Source organism: Miscanthus floridulus, chromosome 5, assembly GCF_019320115.1.
Source record: "Miscanthus floridulus cultivar M001 chromosome 5, ASM1932011v1, whole genome shotgun sequence".
NCBI classification, from domain to species: Eukaryota; Viridiplantae; Streptophyta; class Magnoliopsida; order Poales; family Poaceae; genus Miscanthus; species Miscanthus floridulus.
This window is the reverse complement of record NC_089584.1, coordinates 131849573-131865075: the sequence shown is the minus strand read 5'-3', so window position 1 is coordinate 131865075 and position 15503 is coordinate 131849573. Positions and strand designations below refer to the sequence as shown.

The window sequence follows — 15503 nt, the reverse complement described above, 5'->3', positions numbered from 1 at the left end:
TGAAAAGTTTAACAGCTGATCTGCCATTTGGCTGGTCGTAGCGTGTTTGGTACTCCTACAAAAGAGTTCAAGATGACAGGATCAAGACACAACTGGTTGCGAATTAGGGCACCCACATGTAGGAGTGGATATGTGGGCGTGCGTATGACACGAGTGTTTCGGTTAGAACTCACCAGCTGGAGGATATCAATGTTTCTGCTCCGGAACAGTTGCAGAAATGGAGGATATCAATGTTGTCACTAGTCCATCCTCAGATAGTCCTATGAATACAACTAAGTTTTTTAACATGTCACAAGTAGATGGCTTCACAACTCCCTCACCGTCACTCATAGACCCAACTGTTTTAGTAGAGGGGCGGGAAGTATTGGGGGATTTAAACAACTTGATCAACATTAATCCTGGCCTAAGTGAAGCAGCACTGCAACTTGTCACGCCACTTTTAGACAGTTTGACAACACCTCGACCTGAACATGCTGAAAATGCAAACCATGACATACAGAACCAAACTTCTATAGTTGAGGAACATGTTCAATCAGGAAATGAAAATGGCTTGCCAAACAACTGCCCTGTAGACCTCTTTCTTGCATCCATCTCTACAGAGGTAGACCTGCCTCTACTACCAGACCCTGCTACACTAAACAACCCACAACCCCAACCAAAATTTAAAAGCCACAGAGTTGCATCCTCAGTCACCAAGCGGAAGAGTGTGCGTCTTACAGCCAAAGCGCAGTCCAGAATTGGAAAAGATACTATACAAATAGCTCAGGACTTGCTAGTCAAGAAATTGGGAGAAATTTCTCCAGACAATCAGGCTGCAAATATTCCTAACATTGAGTCGTTCTCGCAGCACCTCGATCAACCACTAACCAAGAAGAGCATGGAGGCCCTTCAGGTTCTGGTGGAGCACGGTGCCAAGAAGATGAAGAAGGGGGGCAACCCCAGGAAGCAAGGACCAGCAACACGCATGGAGATGGCCTGAGGCACATTGCCTCGGGAAACAGTAGGGGCGGTTTCTCCAAATGATAGCTCTTACTGGCATCTCATCCTGGGCATCGGTGGCCTGGGACTCTCATGTCGCTTTAGTTTGGGCCCTGCGTGGCTGTCAAGGGGTTTGTATGCCCATGTTATGCAGATCGTCGGAACATACTAGCACTGCGGATGTGTCGATCATCTCAAGGATCTTTCAGTTTATTGACCAATGGGGGAGACTATGGCCTGCTGGCTCTGTTGCCTTCGGCAATCCCCGTTCGGTTCTATTTCGAATATTGCTGGCCTCGCTGCCTTCGGTCCATGTATGTCAGGAACGCACCTGTGTAAAGATTGCCCTTTCACTAAGACTGGCCACAATGTATGGTTTTACTGGTGCTTGAAAAGGAGAGAGAAGCTGCAAGCCCCGGTGCCCACCACTGCGGCCGATGCCGAGTTGAGAAAAATATTCGGCACCGGATCATGTCGAAGCATCGATGCCGAATCACGCTCTCTCTCCCGAGGCGTTCCTGGGCATTGATGACTGAAGTACGGAGTAGCAGGCAGTAGAAGAAAAACGGAGGGAGCAAGAGGAAGGAAGGTCCCACATGCACTAATTGCTTCGATGCTGAACGCTGTGGAAGCAAAAAAAAATTTCTGGCATCGAGTAGGCAAACTTCTTTTGAGCATCGAGTACGCTGTGGCTAGTCTAAGGAAGTGTGGGAGTTGATCAAGATATGGTTCAGTTTAACTGACCTAAGCTCCATAAACACAACCGGGTCGCTTCATGATTACTGGCGAAGATGTAGGAGAAAAGTTGACAAAAATCAAAGACGGTGCTTCGACAGGATCATAATCTATTTTTGGTGGAATATCTGGAAAGAGAGGAATAGGCGAACTTTTCAACAAAAAAGTTTGAGCCCAAGACAAGTCGCAAGTTTGTGCAAAGATGATATAAGTCAGTTTTCTTTGACGACGGCTCCAATTCATAACACGACGAACTAGCAGTAGACCTTTTCTTCAGTTGGGCCAGGGTTCTTGTTTTCGGAGTGTCCCTTAGTCTAAGTTTTTTTACCTGTATAGTTGTTTTTTCTGCCGTTTTACTGGTTTCCGTTTTGATTAGCAGGGGACGCTGGGTGTAAATAGGGAGTTGTATTTGCTCTTTTTCTTTTTATATCGTCTAATAAAATCCGCGGCAAAGCTTTTGCCGTCCTTTCGAAAAAACGAGTGTTTCGGTTCTGGCTCCAAGAGCACTGTAAAGTACTGTTTGGCATGTAAATGAGTCTGACTCCTTAAAAACAAACCGCAAAATGGAGAAACCAGAGGAATTAGAGTTTTGGGGCTCTGACGACCAAAGCCGTCATATAGCTGGAGCCCGTTGGAGCCCCTCCAAACGGGCACAACGTTTATGATGAGTACTTCCTTTTAGCAAACTTTAGTAGTTACTCTGCCATTCGGCCTGTTCTAGCACGTTTGGTACAAAAGAGTTCCAAACCGGAGATGCTTGGATCATCAATAACTTAAAACAACTATTTCCGAATTAGGGCACCGACATGCAGGCGTGGATATTTGGGCATGCATATGACACGAGTGTGTTTAGGTCATTCTCGGTGGAAGTTTCATTGAGTTTTGTTTGTATTTAATAAGTTATCATATAAGCGTTTTCAATAAAGTGACAATTTTTTAAGAAGAAAGAGAAGAAATGAGTTTCATCCTCTCACTTCTTTACCAACTCATGATGAATCACTAGATTAAATGTCTATGAAACAAAATAATGGAACTATATGTTTTATTACATTCTACGTTTTACCAACGCTACGAATGTCTTTGCTGAGAACGACTTTACGCGTCCTGACGACCTTGGTTTAATGGTTTGCATAGCGGAGCTAGTCCCGGCCCCGTCAGTAATATTAATATATATAGTGCTGTTTTTTTTTCCCGGCGAGAAATACTCGCTAACGGTAGCAATAGGTCCCGGACCACGCCTTCGCGAGCGGCAGCACCTACACGGTCCCGGTCTCCCGGACCACCAACCGGTGCTGCGACCATTAGTCACGAGACAAAGCCGCAAGAGGGGCTCGACGTGCTCGGTGCTCCTATCCTCGGATCCTCCGGAGGGCTGATATGATGGAGTCCGGCGGTGGCGAGCTTCTTCCCGGACCTGCGTTGCCCATCACCTCCAAACCCGGCGGTGGCCGTGGCGGCTGGCGTGCCGCCCTCTTCATCGTCGGTAATCATGCAGATTATTGCAAGTCGTTCAAATTCCCTAGTTCGTCCGCAGGTTTTTATGCTTAAGTGTCACTGTTGCTGTTGCTACTACCCATGCAGCGATGGGATTCTTTGAGCGTATTGGGTTCGTCGGCGTGTCGGCCAACTTGATCATGTACCTCACCGGCCCACTCGGCATGTCCACGGCCGCCGCGGCCGCCGGCGTGAACGCGTGGTCCGGAACCGTGCAGGTTGTGCCGCTCGTCGGCGCGCTCGTCGCTGACTCGCGGCTTGGACGGTATCGAGCGGTCCTGGCCGCCTGTGTGCTCTATCTTCTGGTCAGTTTGCATTCCAAAGAAAGTATTTGTTTTCTCACATCTTGGCCTTTCTCTTCCTCGGCTTCATGAAGTTGCACTGGTGGATCTGAATATCTGATTATATTTGTTTTCTTTTAAAATTAAAATAGCTGATTTAAATAAAATTTTATTTTGACTCCGCTCGTAGCTTTTTTTTTAAGTTTAAACCTCCTAATAATTAAGAATATATTAATTTCGAAGAAAGCCTAAAAAAGTTTAGTTGGCTTGTTATCTACCCCTCCTAGCGTTCTACACTCTGTTACGTGGTGATTATGAGGTGTATAGTAATACTAATAAATATAGTAGTATGATTGTGATTTTAAACGAGTTTTTGTAGATAAATTTTGCAATAGGAGTTGATATTTAACCCAAGGGCTGTTTAAAATTAGCCCTTAATGAGGTAACGTCAACGTTACTATCTTCGCAGTTGGGAATGTTGGCCACAATAGTCTTTGCGTTATTAAGGCGTGAACGTTACATACATCATGGGCCCGCTGAAATTCTGAAAATAGCTTATACACCGACCTTATTAATGTTATTTTGTGAGGCGTCGATGTCTAAAAGGACAAGCCAGAAATCAATAGGACCCTTATGAAAGAACACCAAGAACAGTTCCCACAATTCATCCTCAAACTTTGGATCTACAATATAATGAAAATATTATTGAAAAAAATTACAGTTTATACATTTGCTAATTGTTATCGGTAAATGTTAGTTTTTTTCGAATCATGGTACAAACATAAAGGCTCATATATGTGTACAAACACTCACATTTACGAACACATGCACGTACACTCTAACCCATCGAGCCCAAAAGATTGAGTTAGTAAATATCGCGATTGACGAAGTAATGCACATATTAAGTCCTAAAATAAATCTAAGGGTAGTCCCAATGCATAGTTTCTAGAAGCAGTTTCCAAGACTAATAAATTCTAATTTAGACCTAAACTCTCTAATACATAGTTTCTATAGTAGTTTCTAAGTTCAGAAAAAATTAATGATCTTAGGCATGCTTCACAAATAGAGCTTGATCTGTTGTAGCAAGGATATATGTAGCACTTACGTGGCCACAAATCAATCTCCTAAACAACAAAGCAGTTCGTAGTAGAAGTAGACAACGATGCCTCTTTTTAGCTTTCTCTCATCAACCTTACGTCAGGCCAAACACTGGCTCATGCCTCATATGCAGCATGTAAGCTTCACTCTAATGTTGCTAATTGCTTCGGCCAAACATTAAGCTTGTACAGTCACACAAGCTTAAAAGATAATGATTAAGGAGCAAACTGAAGGCAAGCTCACATGCTAATTACAAATCATGGTACAGTTCACATGTTCTAGTCAAAAGTAGATGCAAAACTCAACGGACAAGCTTTGTTGATGGAAACATCGACTGCAAAAGTATTCCATGAAATCAAATCGAATCAGCATGCTGTCTTCAGGAACAGAGACTTTGCAGGGACGACGTCAAGCATGTTGCATTCCGTTACGAGCAGAGTTGTGGGCGAGGTCAATGACGATATACGTGCAGACTGCAGACGGGCAGGCGGTGGCCTCTTTGCGGAGGTCAAGTCGGGCCGGCGTAGTCGAGCGGCCTTGGCTGCCAGAGAGGCAAGCACGGGCGGCGCCAGCAATGGCGGCGGCAGTCTTTCCGCGTCCGCTTGCTTTGGCCAAACGGGAGGAGGGCGGAGAAATTTGGTCGAGTGGATCCTGGACGCGGAGAGGAGAAGCGCGCGCACGGCCGCGTGGGAGGAGAAGTGCGCAAGGTTTGGCGCGGCGGCGGCGGCGTACTGGATCCGGAGGAGGACGATGGAAAGGAGTCGTGTCTCCCCAACGCCGTTTTTGCGGTTTCTTCGTGTCTAGGTTCGCGAGAGCACGTCGTTCCTTCACATAGAAACGATTTCTTCGTTCTGTACTCTCTCTCTTCATTAATTTGCGTGTCACGTCAGCAAATTGTTGAGTTATCATAGTAATTAAGATAAATAGAAACTATCATTAATACCCCACTGGAACTGCCCTAAGGGCAGTCCCAATGGTGTATTGATGATGATTTCTATCATCATTAAATGACTTGTCACGTAGGCAAAACGCTGACATGACAACGTAATTAATGAAGAAAGAGAGCAAAAATCATAGAAATTGTTTCCTCGTGAAGAAATCAGGTCTTCTCTTGACCCAATGCACCAAGAAACCATGAAATCGCTATTGAGGAGAAACCATCAGTTTCTATGGAGCTCGTGTCGTACTCCCATTGGAGAAAGAAGATAGAGTTGAGAGAGAGAAAGAGAAAATAATTATTATTCATAGAAACCATGTGTTGTAAAGCAGTACTTTTTGTGCGCTATCCTATGTTATAGAAACTACTAGTTTCTTTCATTGGGACTGCCCTAAGCCTACGTCAACCCGAATAAGAAGATTTTATCACAAGAGATCTAACCACCTGAGCTATAAGTTCATGTTGCACCTCATGAATGAGAATAAAGCTACAATGAGACGGTGCCAATGTCTTTCCAATACAAAATGTTCTTGGCATTTATTCTGTCAAGTTGTTCCTTTTCCACCTTGGATTATTCTGCCGACCCACTTTTTCCTTTTGGATTTCATGAATAAAGAAACAAAAAAAACTTTTGCAATGACAAAGAAGGCAAGTCGTACGCACTTCACACCATTCTCATGTGCATTTGGTTCTCGTCGAAACGTCAGATTCAGATTTCCTTCAGAAACGTTTCTTTGATGAGTCAATCGTTTTGTTAAGCCGTTTGGCTAGCTTGTTGAATTCTTAATACTAGAACTAAAATCAGAAAAAACTAGGTTTTAGGTATTTCTCTAGACTAGCTAGTACAAAAATAAGAATCGGTTTCAAGTGATTTTCTCTAAGACATTTCTCTTTTTGTGGCATTTAGTAAGGATTATAGTGATTCTACTGAGAATCTAAAATGTTTCTCAGTTGCCAAATGCATAAGCCTTTTTTTCTTCAATTGGAAAGAGCACACATGCTCGCTGAATCATAAGAGATAAAATGAATTTTTGGTTGTTATTACCTAATTTGTTGAAATAATAAGAATCTATATTATGATACCAAAAAGATAAACAATGAAAATAGATTTTGTTATATATCTATTGAAGCTCATTTGAGATAATCAATATTCTTGTTTTTTTCAATAAATTTGATCAAACTTAGAATAGTTTAACTCATGGGAAGTGAAAATCTACTATATTTTATCACATAAGAGTATCCACGAGTGTGCTACTTATCACGCACTCCCACTACCTACAATAAAACGTTGAAAGAAATTTGTTTATGTGTAAAATGTGGACTATAATTTGCATGGGTCAATTTGTACAGTGGCACTCCACTACCGCATCAAAAGGCGGTTCCTTTGTCCTATATGTTTGCACATGCCACATCCATCAGCTCTTTAAAGTCTGATTGAGAGAGCTTTGGCTTCAAGAATCAGATTCAAAACATCAGTTTCATCGTGGAACACTTTCACCGTGGAGCTAGACTTCCATAAAATTGTTGGAAACACTGTAGGTCTAATCCCTTGTTTAGTTGGATCTCAAATTCCAAAAAGTTGCTACAGTACCTATCACATCGAATGTTTGCGGCCCGTGCATGGAGCATTAAATGTAGACGAAAAGAAAAACTAATTGCACAGTTTGGTGGGAAATTATGAGACGAACGTTTTGAGCCTAATTAATCCATGTTTAAACACTATTTACCAAATAAAAATGAATGTGCTACAGTAACCCCAAAATCTAAATTCCTACAACTAAACACAGCCTAAAATCACTCTGCTGGACCAGCCCAACAGCCGGCCAGCCGCAACGTATCAGTGGAGGCCAGCCGCAACGTATCAGTGAAGCTCTTCCTCCCCTTTATCTTAGAGCCAGTTTAGTTCACTTCATTTTGCCAAAAAATTCAAAGATTCCTCATCACATTAAATCTTTGGACGCATACATGAAGCATTAAATATAAATAAAAAATAAAACTAATTACACAGTTTAGACGAAATCCACGAGACGAATCTTTTAAGCCTAATTAGATTATGATTGGACACTCATTATCAAATAACAATGAAAATGCTACAGTAACATTTCGCCAAAAAATTTGCCAACCAAACAGGCCCAGGCTCTAGCTGGTGGGTACTATGGAGATTCTTGCCAACGAAAATCAGCCCCCAACTATTCGTACGCAAAGATGTAGATTCATGCACTAGGATTTTGAGGGGTTCGGTAGTGGACATGTGGCCTTATTTGGTTGATGGTTTCGTTTGGTAGAGCTCTAGCAGATTCTAGCTTTGCTTCTTTGTGTACTGTAGTAATAAATTATTGTTATCTCTATTTCTAAAATGAATAAGGAGCCTATAAAGTTACTATTTTTTTTTTGCTTCACCATTTCTATCTCCTCCACCAAGTCAGAACTATTTAAAGACATACCAAACAGGACCAAAGTTAAATACCAAACAGGACCAAAGTTAAAAAAAAAACATCTCACATATTCGTGCATTCCTACACTCTCTACACTCTCTTCAGTCTCTATCCGCTCTCGGTGTCATTTTTTATCCACCGCCCCACTGGTTTTTTGAGTTTGGCAGATGCTGCCTGGACGACTTTGGACTTTTTGGCCGCGCCTAGTTAGCCGACTACATGTCTATTGTCTAGGGATAGCAACGGAAAAATCCCCATCGGAGATCACTTCACCTCCCTGTCCCGTGGGGAAAATAACTCTCCAACCCCATCCTTGTGAATGTTCACAGGAGACGTTAGGGTCCCTGTCCCCGTCCCCGTCCCCGTCCTGGCGTAAATCGCATCCTAAATTAAAACGCTGCAGTCATTAGAAAGGTAACAACACACGAGATACACTTGCGCACAAGTAGTCCAGCACATAGTGATAGCAACACAACATTGATTGAGGTATACAAGTCCATGGCACTTAGCACATAGGCTAAATTTGTAAAGAGGAAAAAGGAGTACAGAAGAGCTGTGGAGGAAATTAGGATACGCAGCATGCTTGAATCAAATCCCACGAGTGGTAACAGGAGATAGGGAGGCCAAATATTTTAATGGTTGGAGACCAGGAGACCAGGACACCAGTATCAAACCCCAGCGATCTAGAGCACGGCACCGGATCTGAAGATTTGCTGGTGCCTTACGCTGCTTCGTTGTTGTGCACGCTGTCGCTCGTTGTGCGCCTCACGTTTGTCGTGGGCTCCCATTCGTCGTAAGCCAGAGATTGAGAAGCCCAATAATAAAGCTAAGTGTTTGTCTATATAAATTAAGCTGTAAAAGTCACGCAACTATTGCTACTTTTATCAAGGTTAGGTGAGAGACGCTCTACTCGACGGCTCAAGAGAGAATGAGGGAGGAGGGACGGAGCTCGGGACCCACCTGTCGGAGCGGGGCATATCGCACGAGGGCAAGCCGAATCGGAGGCACGCGGAAACTGGAGTGTTGATTATTCATGTTTGATCTTTTTAGAAGTAGAGATAATGGTAATCCTGAATCGCAAGCCCAATCATGTTTGACAATTGACACTCTTCTACCATTCTTTAATGATAACAGAGCTTGGGAATGCTGACGGCCTCATCCATGATGCCAACCGCGAGCTCGCCGCCATCGGCGTCTCCTGCCCGGCTCACCCTCTTCTACGTCGCGCTCTACCTGTTGGCTCTGGCGCAAGGCTTCTACGGGCCATGCGGGGAAACCTTTGGCGCGGACCAGTTCACGCCCAGCGACAGCGACAACCCCAGCGCGCCCGCGTTCCGGAGCTCCTACTTCAACTGGTTCCACTTCTCCATATCCTGGGGCTATGCCATCGCGTCGGCCGGGCTGAGCTACGTCGAGGACAACGCCGGCTGGACCGTCGGGTTCGGCGTGTGCTGGACCGCGATGGTGCTATGCCTTGCCGTCTTCTTACTTGGCACGCGGACGTACCGTGCCAAGCAACCCGCTGACGGCGGCACGTTCGCTGAGACCGTGCGCGCGTGGGCCACGAAGGTCTTCCGTCGCAAGGACAACACTCCAACTGAAAGGTGAACACGAGCAAGAGCAAACACTTTTACGTTGTATATTGCAGACACGGGTATGTCACAGAAGGGTCTTGTCCTGATGGAGCTTCTTGACTTCTGCAGGCTTCTAGCTTCACAACCTGAGAGCGGAGGTGGACTCGTAGCTAAGCTTCTCCCGATATGGTTGACGAGCTTAGTCTTCGCGGCCATCTTCTCGCAAGTGTCCACTCTGTTCACCAAGCAGGCCAGCACATTGGACAGGAACCTTGGCACGGCGACAGGTCTCGTTGTGCCGCCCGCTGCGCTCCAGTGCTTGACCAACATCACCTTCATCGTCATGCTCCCCTTATACGACCGCATCATCGTGCCCTTCGCGAGGCGCCTCACAGGGCACGCCTCGGGCATCACGATGCTCCAGCGCATCGGCGCCAGCATGGCCACGTCCTGCGTCGCCATGGTCGTCGCGGCGCTCGTGGAAGTCAGGCGGCTCCGCGTGGCCAGAGACGCGGGCTTGGTAGACCGGCCGAAGGTTGCTGTGCCGATGAGCTTGTGGTGGATGATTCCGCAATATGTTCTCATGGGCCTCGCCGGAGTGTTGGGTCAGGTTGGTCTCGAGGAGTTCTTCTACGACCAGGTGCCCGGCACTCTCCGCAGCGTCGGGCTCGCGCTGTGCCTGAGCATCTTTGGCGTTGGAAGCTACGCCAGCAGCATGCTTGTGTCCGTGATCGACTGGGCGACGAGAAGCAAGGGCGACAGCTGGTTCTCCGACAATCTCAACCGAGCGCACCTTGACTACTTCTACGGGCTCCTGGCAGGGCTCGCGGCTCTAGAGGTAGCCGCGTTCTTGCATTTTGCAAATCGATATGTCTACACAAACAAAGCCGAGCTGTGAATCTCTGATTCTTGAAACATTGCAAGTATAAAAATACTTTGCGCGTCACGGAACGTCACGGATGTGTCGGATATATTATGGGCTTGGCTCGTATAATATTTAATAAATCAAATAAAACCCTATGATACGTAACATTAAGCGTTGTATGCTTTAATACCGTATGGGATTTTGACTGAACGTTTACTCAGCTTGTTTGATTGGAAATTATCCATCTTAATTGAGAAGCTAAGAAAAGGACAAAGGAGTGCCACGTGCGCGCGCGCCGCCGCCGCCGCCGCCGCCGGCCAGGCCGGGCCATGGGCGAGGAGGCCATGGGCGTGGCGTGGCGAGCGGGCGGGTGACGAGCGAGCGGACAGGCGGGCGTGGCCAGGTTTTGCCACTTAATCCACATAATCACGGTAGTTTCTCTCCTTTATGTGGAGGCGAACTGATTGCGTCAGTTACGTCTCTTCGTGTCTCCGTCTCCTAGGATCCTCCGCCGCCTTTCTCCCTCCCCGTCGCAGCCATAAATCTGAAGTTCTCCGTCGGTCCAGATCCTCCGCTTCACTTCCGAGAGACCACATCTTAGCCGTCCTTTGGGTTTCCTCGTCCCGTACCTCTGCGCGTACGGAGTAGCGGGAGAGCAGGTGCCTCTGGAACCCTCGTCCGCCTGCGAACCTTGCATGGGGTGTGCGGCGATTAGGTTTTTAGGGAGCAATTCCGCGACTGCTCGTCCGACGTCTTCTTCCTGGTGATCGCTCGCGGAACCTGTCTTCTTTCTAGTGATTGATCGTGGAACTCGTCTTCTTTCTAGTGACTGTTCGTGGGACTGCACTGCGAACACCTTCCTGCATCGACTGTGGTCCACGACTTCGAGCAACGCACTATGTTGACTAGTGCGAATGGAGCCTCCGATGCCCTCGGCATGAGACCCTCCACTGGGTACAATCTTTACTCTGTGATTACCGCACTTTGCGTTCTTACTGTATCGATTTATATGTCATATTTGCATGTTGTAGCGTTTGTTAGAGATATACACATGCACATACATATCGTCACGAACCTACTGATGTTTTATTTCTGGATTAAATTGACTATGAAAATGCCTAATTATCTAATAGGATGCACTTCGTAGAGCAGTATTTCAGAGGGCATGTTTCATGTAGCTCCAACTTCAGTTAAAACAGCTCCAGCGATATCTTCTCTGATGAAACAATTGATTCTAGCTCCAGTTTCACTAGTAAGAAAATATTTGATAAAACAGTTCCTCGAGTTGTTGAAAAAGATGAAATGTCAATAATACTCTTACTCTAATCTTTTCTTCTCTTTATCTCCACTTTATCCTCTCCCATGCCACTAGCCCACCACCGCACAACAAGTCTCCATTCAACGACGATGTCCTTGTGGCCTTCGACAACAAAGATGACGACATCCTCATTGCCAACCAATGCCGCGAGTAGGCGTGAACCCGAGTGGTGCCCAAAGCTCCCTCTTCTCAGTTGTCGAGGCAAATCCGACATCGCCCCGCGTCAGACCCATGGGAATCGAGAGGGTGTCAGCCAAAGCTACTAATTTTTGACTCCTCGACGTGATTCACCGAGCTTCTTCAATGATGCAGAGCGAAAGGGAATATGGGGGGGGGTGACGCTCATTCGGAGCTGCTCACGGATCGCTACCAAACGAAGTTAGAATTTGTGACTTCTCTCACGAAGTTTTTGTTTTTTAGGGGAACTTCTCTCACAAAGTTGTTTCTTGAGTTAGTGTGTTTGGCAGGGCTTCACCTAAGAAGCTAGAGAGCCGGTGTCCTTCCTAATGGCATCCCCGACACCCTCTAGCCCCACTATTGGCGTAGTATGTTCCCCTCCTGAATTTTTTTACAATTTGGCCCTTTTTTTGAAAGTTTCTCACAAATAGACCCCTGGCGGAAAGAATTCAGGAAATGGACCCTTAGCTCGGCGCCATTGATGTCGGCGCCAGAGTCTCTGGCACCGAGCTCCTAGGCACGGTCGATGACCTGCCAGGGGGCTCGGTGCCAGAGTTACTGGCGCCGAGCTCGGCGCCGTAGATCTTGGCGCTGAGCTCGGCGCCGTAGTGACTAGCGCCGAGCTCCCTGCATTTAACCCCAGCCCAACCTTCTTGCACGAGTGTTCTTCCTCTTCTTTCTCCTCCCTCTCGGGTTTTCCTCTCCCCACTTCACCCTACCTCACGAATCGACATATTGGACCTTGAAAACCTTGATTTGATCCGTAGATCTTCGAGAGCAAGGTATCCTCGCTCCCCTCCTTGTTTTTTTCGCATCGATTAGGTATATATTAGTTGGATTTTTGGACTTAAGAATCGTCATCACTTAGGGTTTTATTGTATCCCTCAATATATGTATTATACAACCGTAGGTTGATTCCAAGGCGTGGAAAAAGCTAGCAAACCTAGGCGCATGTAGTTATGTTATGGGTTCATTGTTGTGGATCAAATGAGAAACCCTAGGTTTAGGGTTTAATGTTAACTGCTTTCGGTTCTTAGAACGAAATTGGTTGTATTGTAGTTATGGTTCCCATTGATATTTAGTTGTGATGTTTTGATTTATGTTTGTTAAATTACATCCATTTTGTTAGATGCAAAAAATGTTTTGGAAGGAGTTTTGGCGAAAACGGGGTCGTCCTCGAGAATTATACCCCGACGCGTCTAGCAAAGATGCCCCTGTCTCTCCTGACCTCCCTGTCCCTAACTGTGACTGTGGTTTTCCGACCCATGTTTTTCAATCGAAACATCCGGACACAACGGCACATTGCTTCTACACATGTAGTCAGTTTAATGTAAGAAATTGTTTGCACTATCCTTTTTCTTTATTTGTGTAAGTATACTACTAATATTTTGTTGGAATCTCATTGTGTAGGACCATGAGAGGTGCCTTTTCTTTTAGTGGATCGATGGTGGAGACAAGTTTGATCCTAGGTACCTCTTGTTTGATGATTGGTTTAGAGGGAGACATCCACATGAGCACTTCAAGCGGTGGGTTCCACCCCCCTAACCCTCTGATAATGACGGCTAAGGAGAAGCACCTAGCCACAGTTAGACGACTCGAGGAACCTCCTCTGTGCGATTGTGGAGATCGAGCTGTGATAAACCTTGAGAATACATTGGAGTTTGTGTGTCCAAACAAGCATGAAGTAAGTGCAAAGTGTATGTGTTGAAATCTTGAGCTATATGTGTTCATGAACTAATGTCTCATTATTTAGGTGTTTTCAATGGCGAAGTGTCGTTTCAAGGAGTGGTTGTATGGTCCTAAGAACCAATGGCCGGAAGAACCGCGGAGGGTTAAGGAAAAGAAGAAAGAAAGGGTAATCTACAAAACACCTCCTGTCATGTGCGAATGTGGTGTAAAATCCAACTATGGCCTAGTCCCTTCGGAGCTTAGAATAGGCCATTATTGCGGCCATATGATTGAGTATGATGAGGTTCGTTATTTTTCTGGTAAACATGAAATCGTATTTTGTTTGTTTTGCTAAGACATATATGATATAATATTTCTTTTGAACAGAGCACTAGGAAATGCAGTTGGGAATGTTATGATGGTCAAGTTAAGTTCTTGGATGAACTGAAGAAGCGGCAACTAATTACACGGAAGATGGGATATGGACCTGACTACGTCAACCTATTCGTTAAACATCACAAAGAAAAGATACGTGAGTTTACTAGACAACGCGGTATTTGTAACCTGATCGATGTTGGGCTTAACAAATAGGGATTGGAGAGGCGGATGCCGTTAGAGGAGGAGAGGGCAAGGAATGAGGCAAGGGAGGAGACAAGAGTACAAATGTAGGTCTTGAATGAGCATGTTGCTACATTATGTGCCAGTGAGTGCTTGAAAACCTTTTTTTCATTGCCTAGTTTTAAATGTAATATAATCACGTTGCTAACTGATTGCATTTTATACATGAAGGGATTGGTTGCAGCGGAGAACATGCCACAGAGGTGGCTCGTGCAAGGTATGAGGAGAAGAAGTTAGATGACCATAGATCACGAGCTGGTCGCACCATTCAATCACCGATTGTGTTGTCTAATGAGGGAGACGAGGATACGGATGACACTGCCAGACTGAGTGAGCTCATTGCTCTAGCAGACGTGGGCATGCAGGCGCAGGAGGCTGAGGACGACACTGGCAGACTTAGCGAGCTCATCGCTCTAGCAGAGGCAGGCATTCAGGAGCAGGAGGCTGAGGACGACACTGGCAGACTGAGCGAACTCATCGCTGTAGCATAGGTGGGCTTACAGGCAAAGGAGGATGACGACGCGTTCTTCACTCAGGCCGCAGCGGCAGCAGATGAAGCGAAGGCCGCTTACTACAAGCGACAGGCAGGTCAGAGCAATGCAGTTGAGCCTAGCCACAACAACAGGATTGTAGTAGAGGACTGGTACTCGGATAATGAGTTGCTTACTCAGTACGTTTCAGACTAAGGATTTGAAAGTGCATTTGCCCCTATGTCTACTGTCGGCACGTGGTTGTAGTATTAATATGTTGTGTAATGTGGCATAGTATTGAACTTTTCATTATGTGGTTGTTTTCATTATCTATGGTCTTAATATTTAGCTTAATGATACAGACGTATTGAAATATGAACACGTGTTGCAAAAAAAAAAACTAACGACGTACGGTATTATATAAATCAACATACAAAACACATTAAATGGCATGTGACTACATGTACCGAACCTGGGTACAGAGTTTTCTTTGACTAAACCTAACATGCCTTAGATAATTAAACCTAACATGCCTTAGGTAATTAAACCTGGGTACATATGAAAAAGATAAAGGCATCCTAGTAGTGTGGCCACATAGCAAATTGTGTTGCACCTTCTCCATAGTAGCCTCTTGTTGTTGTTGTTGGTGGTGGTGGCGGGGGTGACGGAGGAGGCCCCTTCTTCTTGTGGTTAGGGCAGGTGCAATATGGATCATTGTAGAGTGCCTCCTGTGAATCGGCACCATTGTTATTATCGTCCTGTTCGGCTGTCCTTGTAACCGCTGCTAACTTCCCTTTCTAGATCGAAGATATGGTCCTGTAGGTAGTAGATGTACTCCGCATGCGGATAAATAGG

The 15503-nt window shown here is 45.6% G+C and overlaps 1 protein-coding gene across 1 annotated transcript; it reads left to right on the top strand.

The window, feature by feature from the left end:
• Positions 1-2934: 2934 nt before the first annotated feature.
• LOC136450812 (protein NRT1/ PTR FAMILY 5.10-like) lies at positions 2935-10562 on the top strand. The gene is made up of 4 exons (XM_066451435.1): positions 2935-3196; positions 3295-3512; positions 9093-9562; positions 9662-10562. Exons 1-4 carry the CDS (start codon positions 3091-3093, stop codon positions 10428-10430), a joined length of 1563 nt encoding a protein of 520 aa, XP_066307532.1. The 5' UTR covers positions 2935-3090; the 3' UTR covers positions 10431-10562.
• Positions 10563-15503: the final 4941 nt, after the last annotated feature.

Bases quoted from the DNA above. Each gene is read 5' to 3' on its own strand.
- LOC136450812 (XM_066451435.1), top strand. From the start codon at position 3,091: ATGATGGAGTCCGGCGGTGGCGAGCTTCTTCCCGGACCTGCGTTGCCC. The intron at 3,197-3,294 runs GTAATCATGCAG...CTACCCATGCAG, and splicing joins TGCCGCCCTCTTCATCGTCG to CGATGGGATTCTTTGAGCGT. The intron at 3,513-9,092 runs GTCAGTTTGCAT...TAATGATAACAG, and splicing joins CCTGTGTGCTCTATCTTCTG to AGCTTGGGAATGCTGACGGC.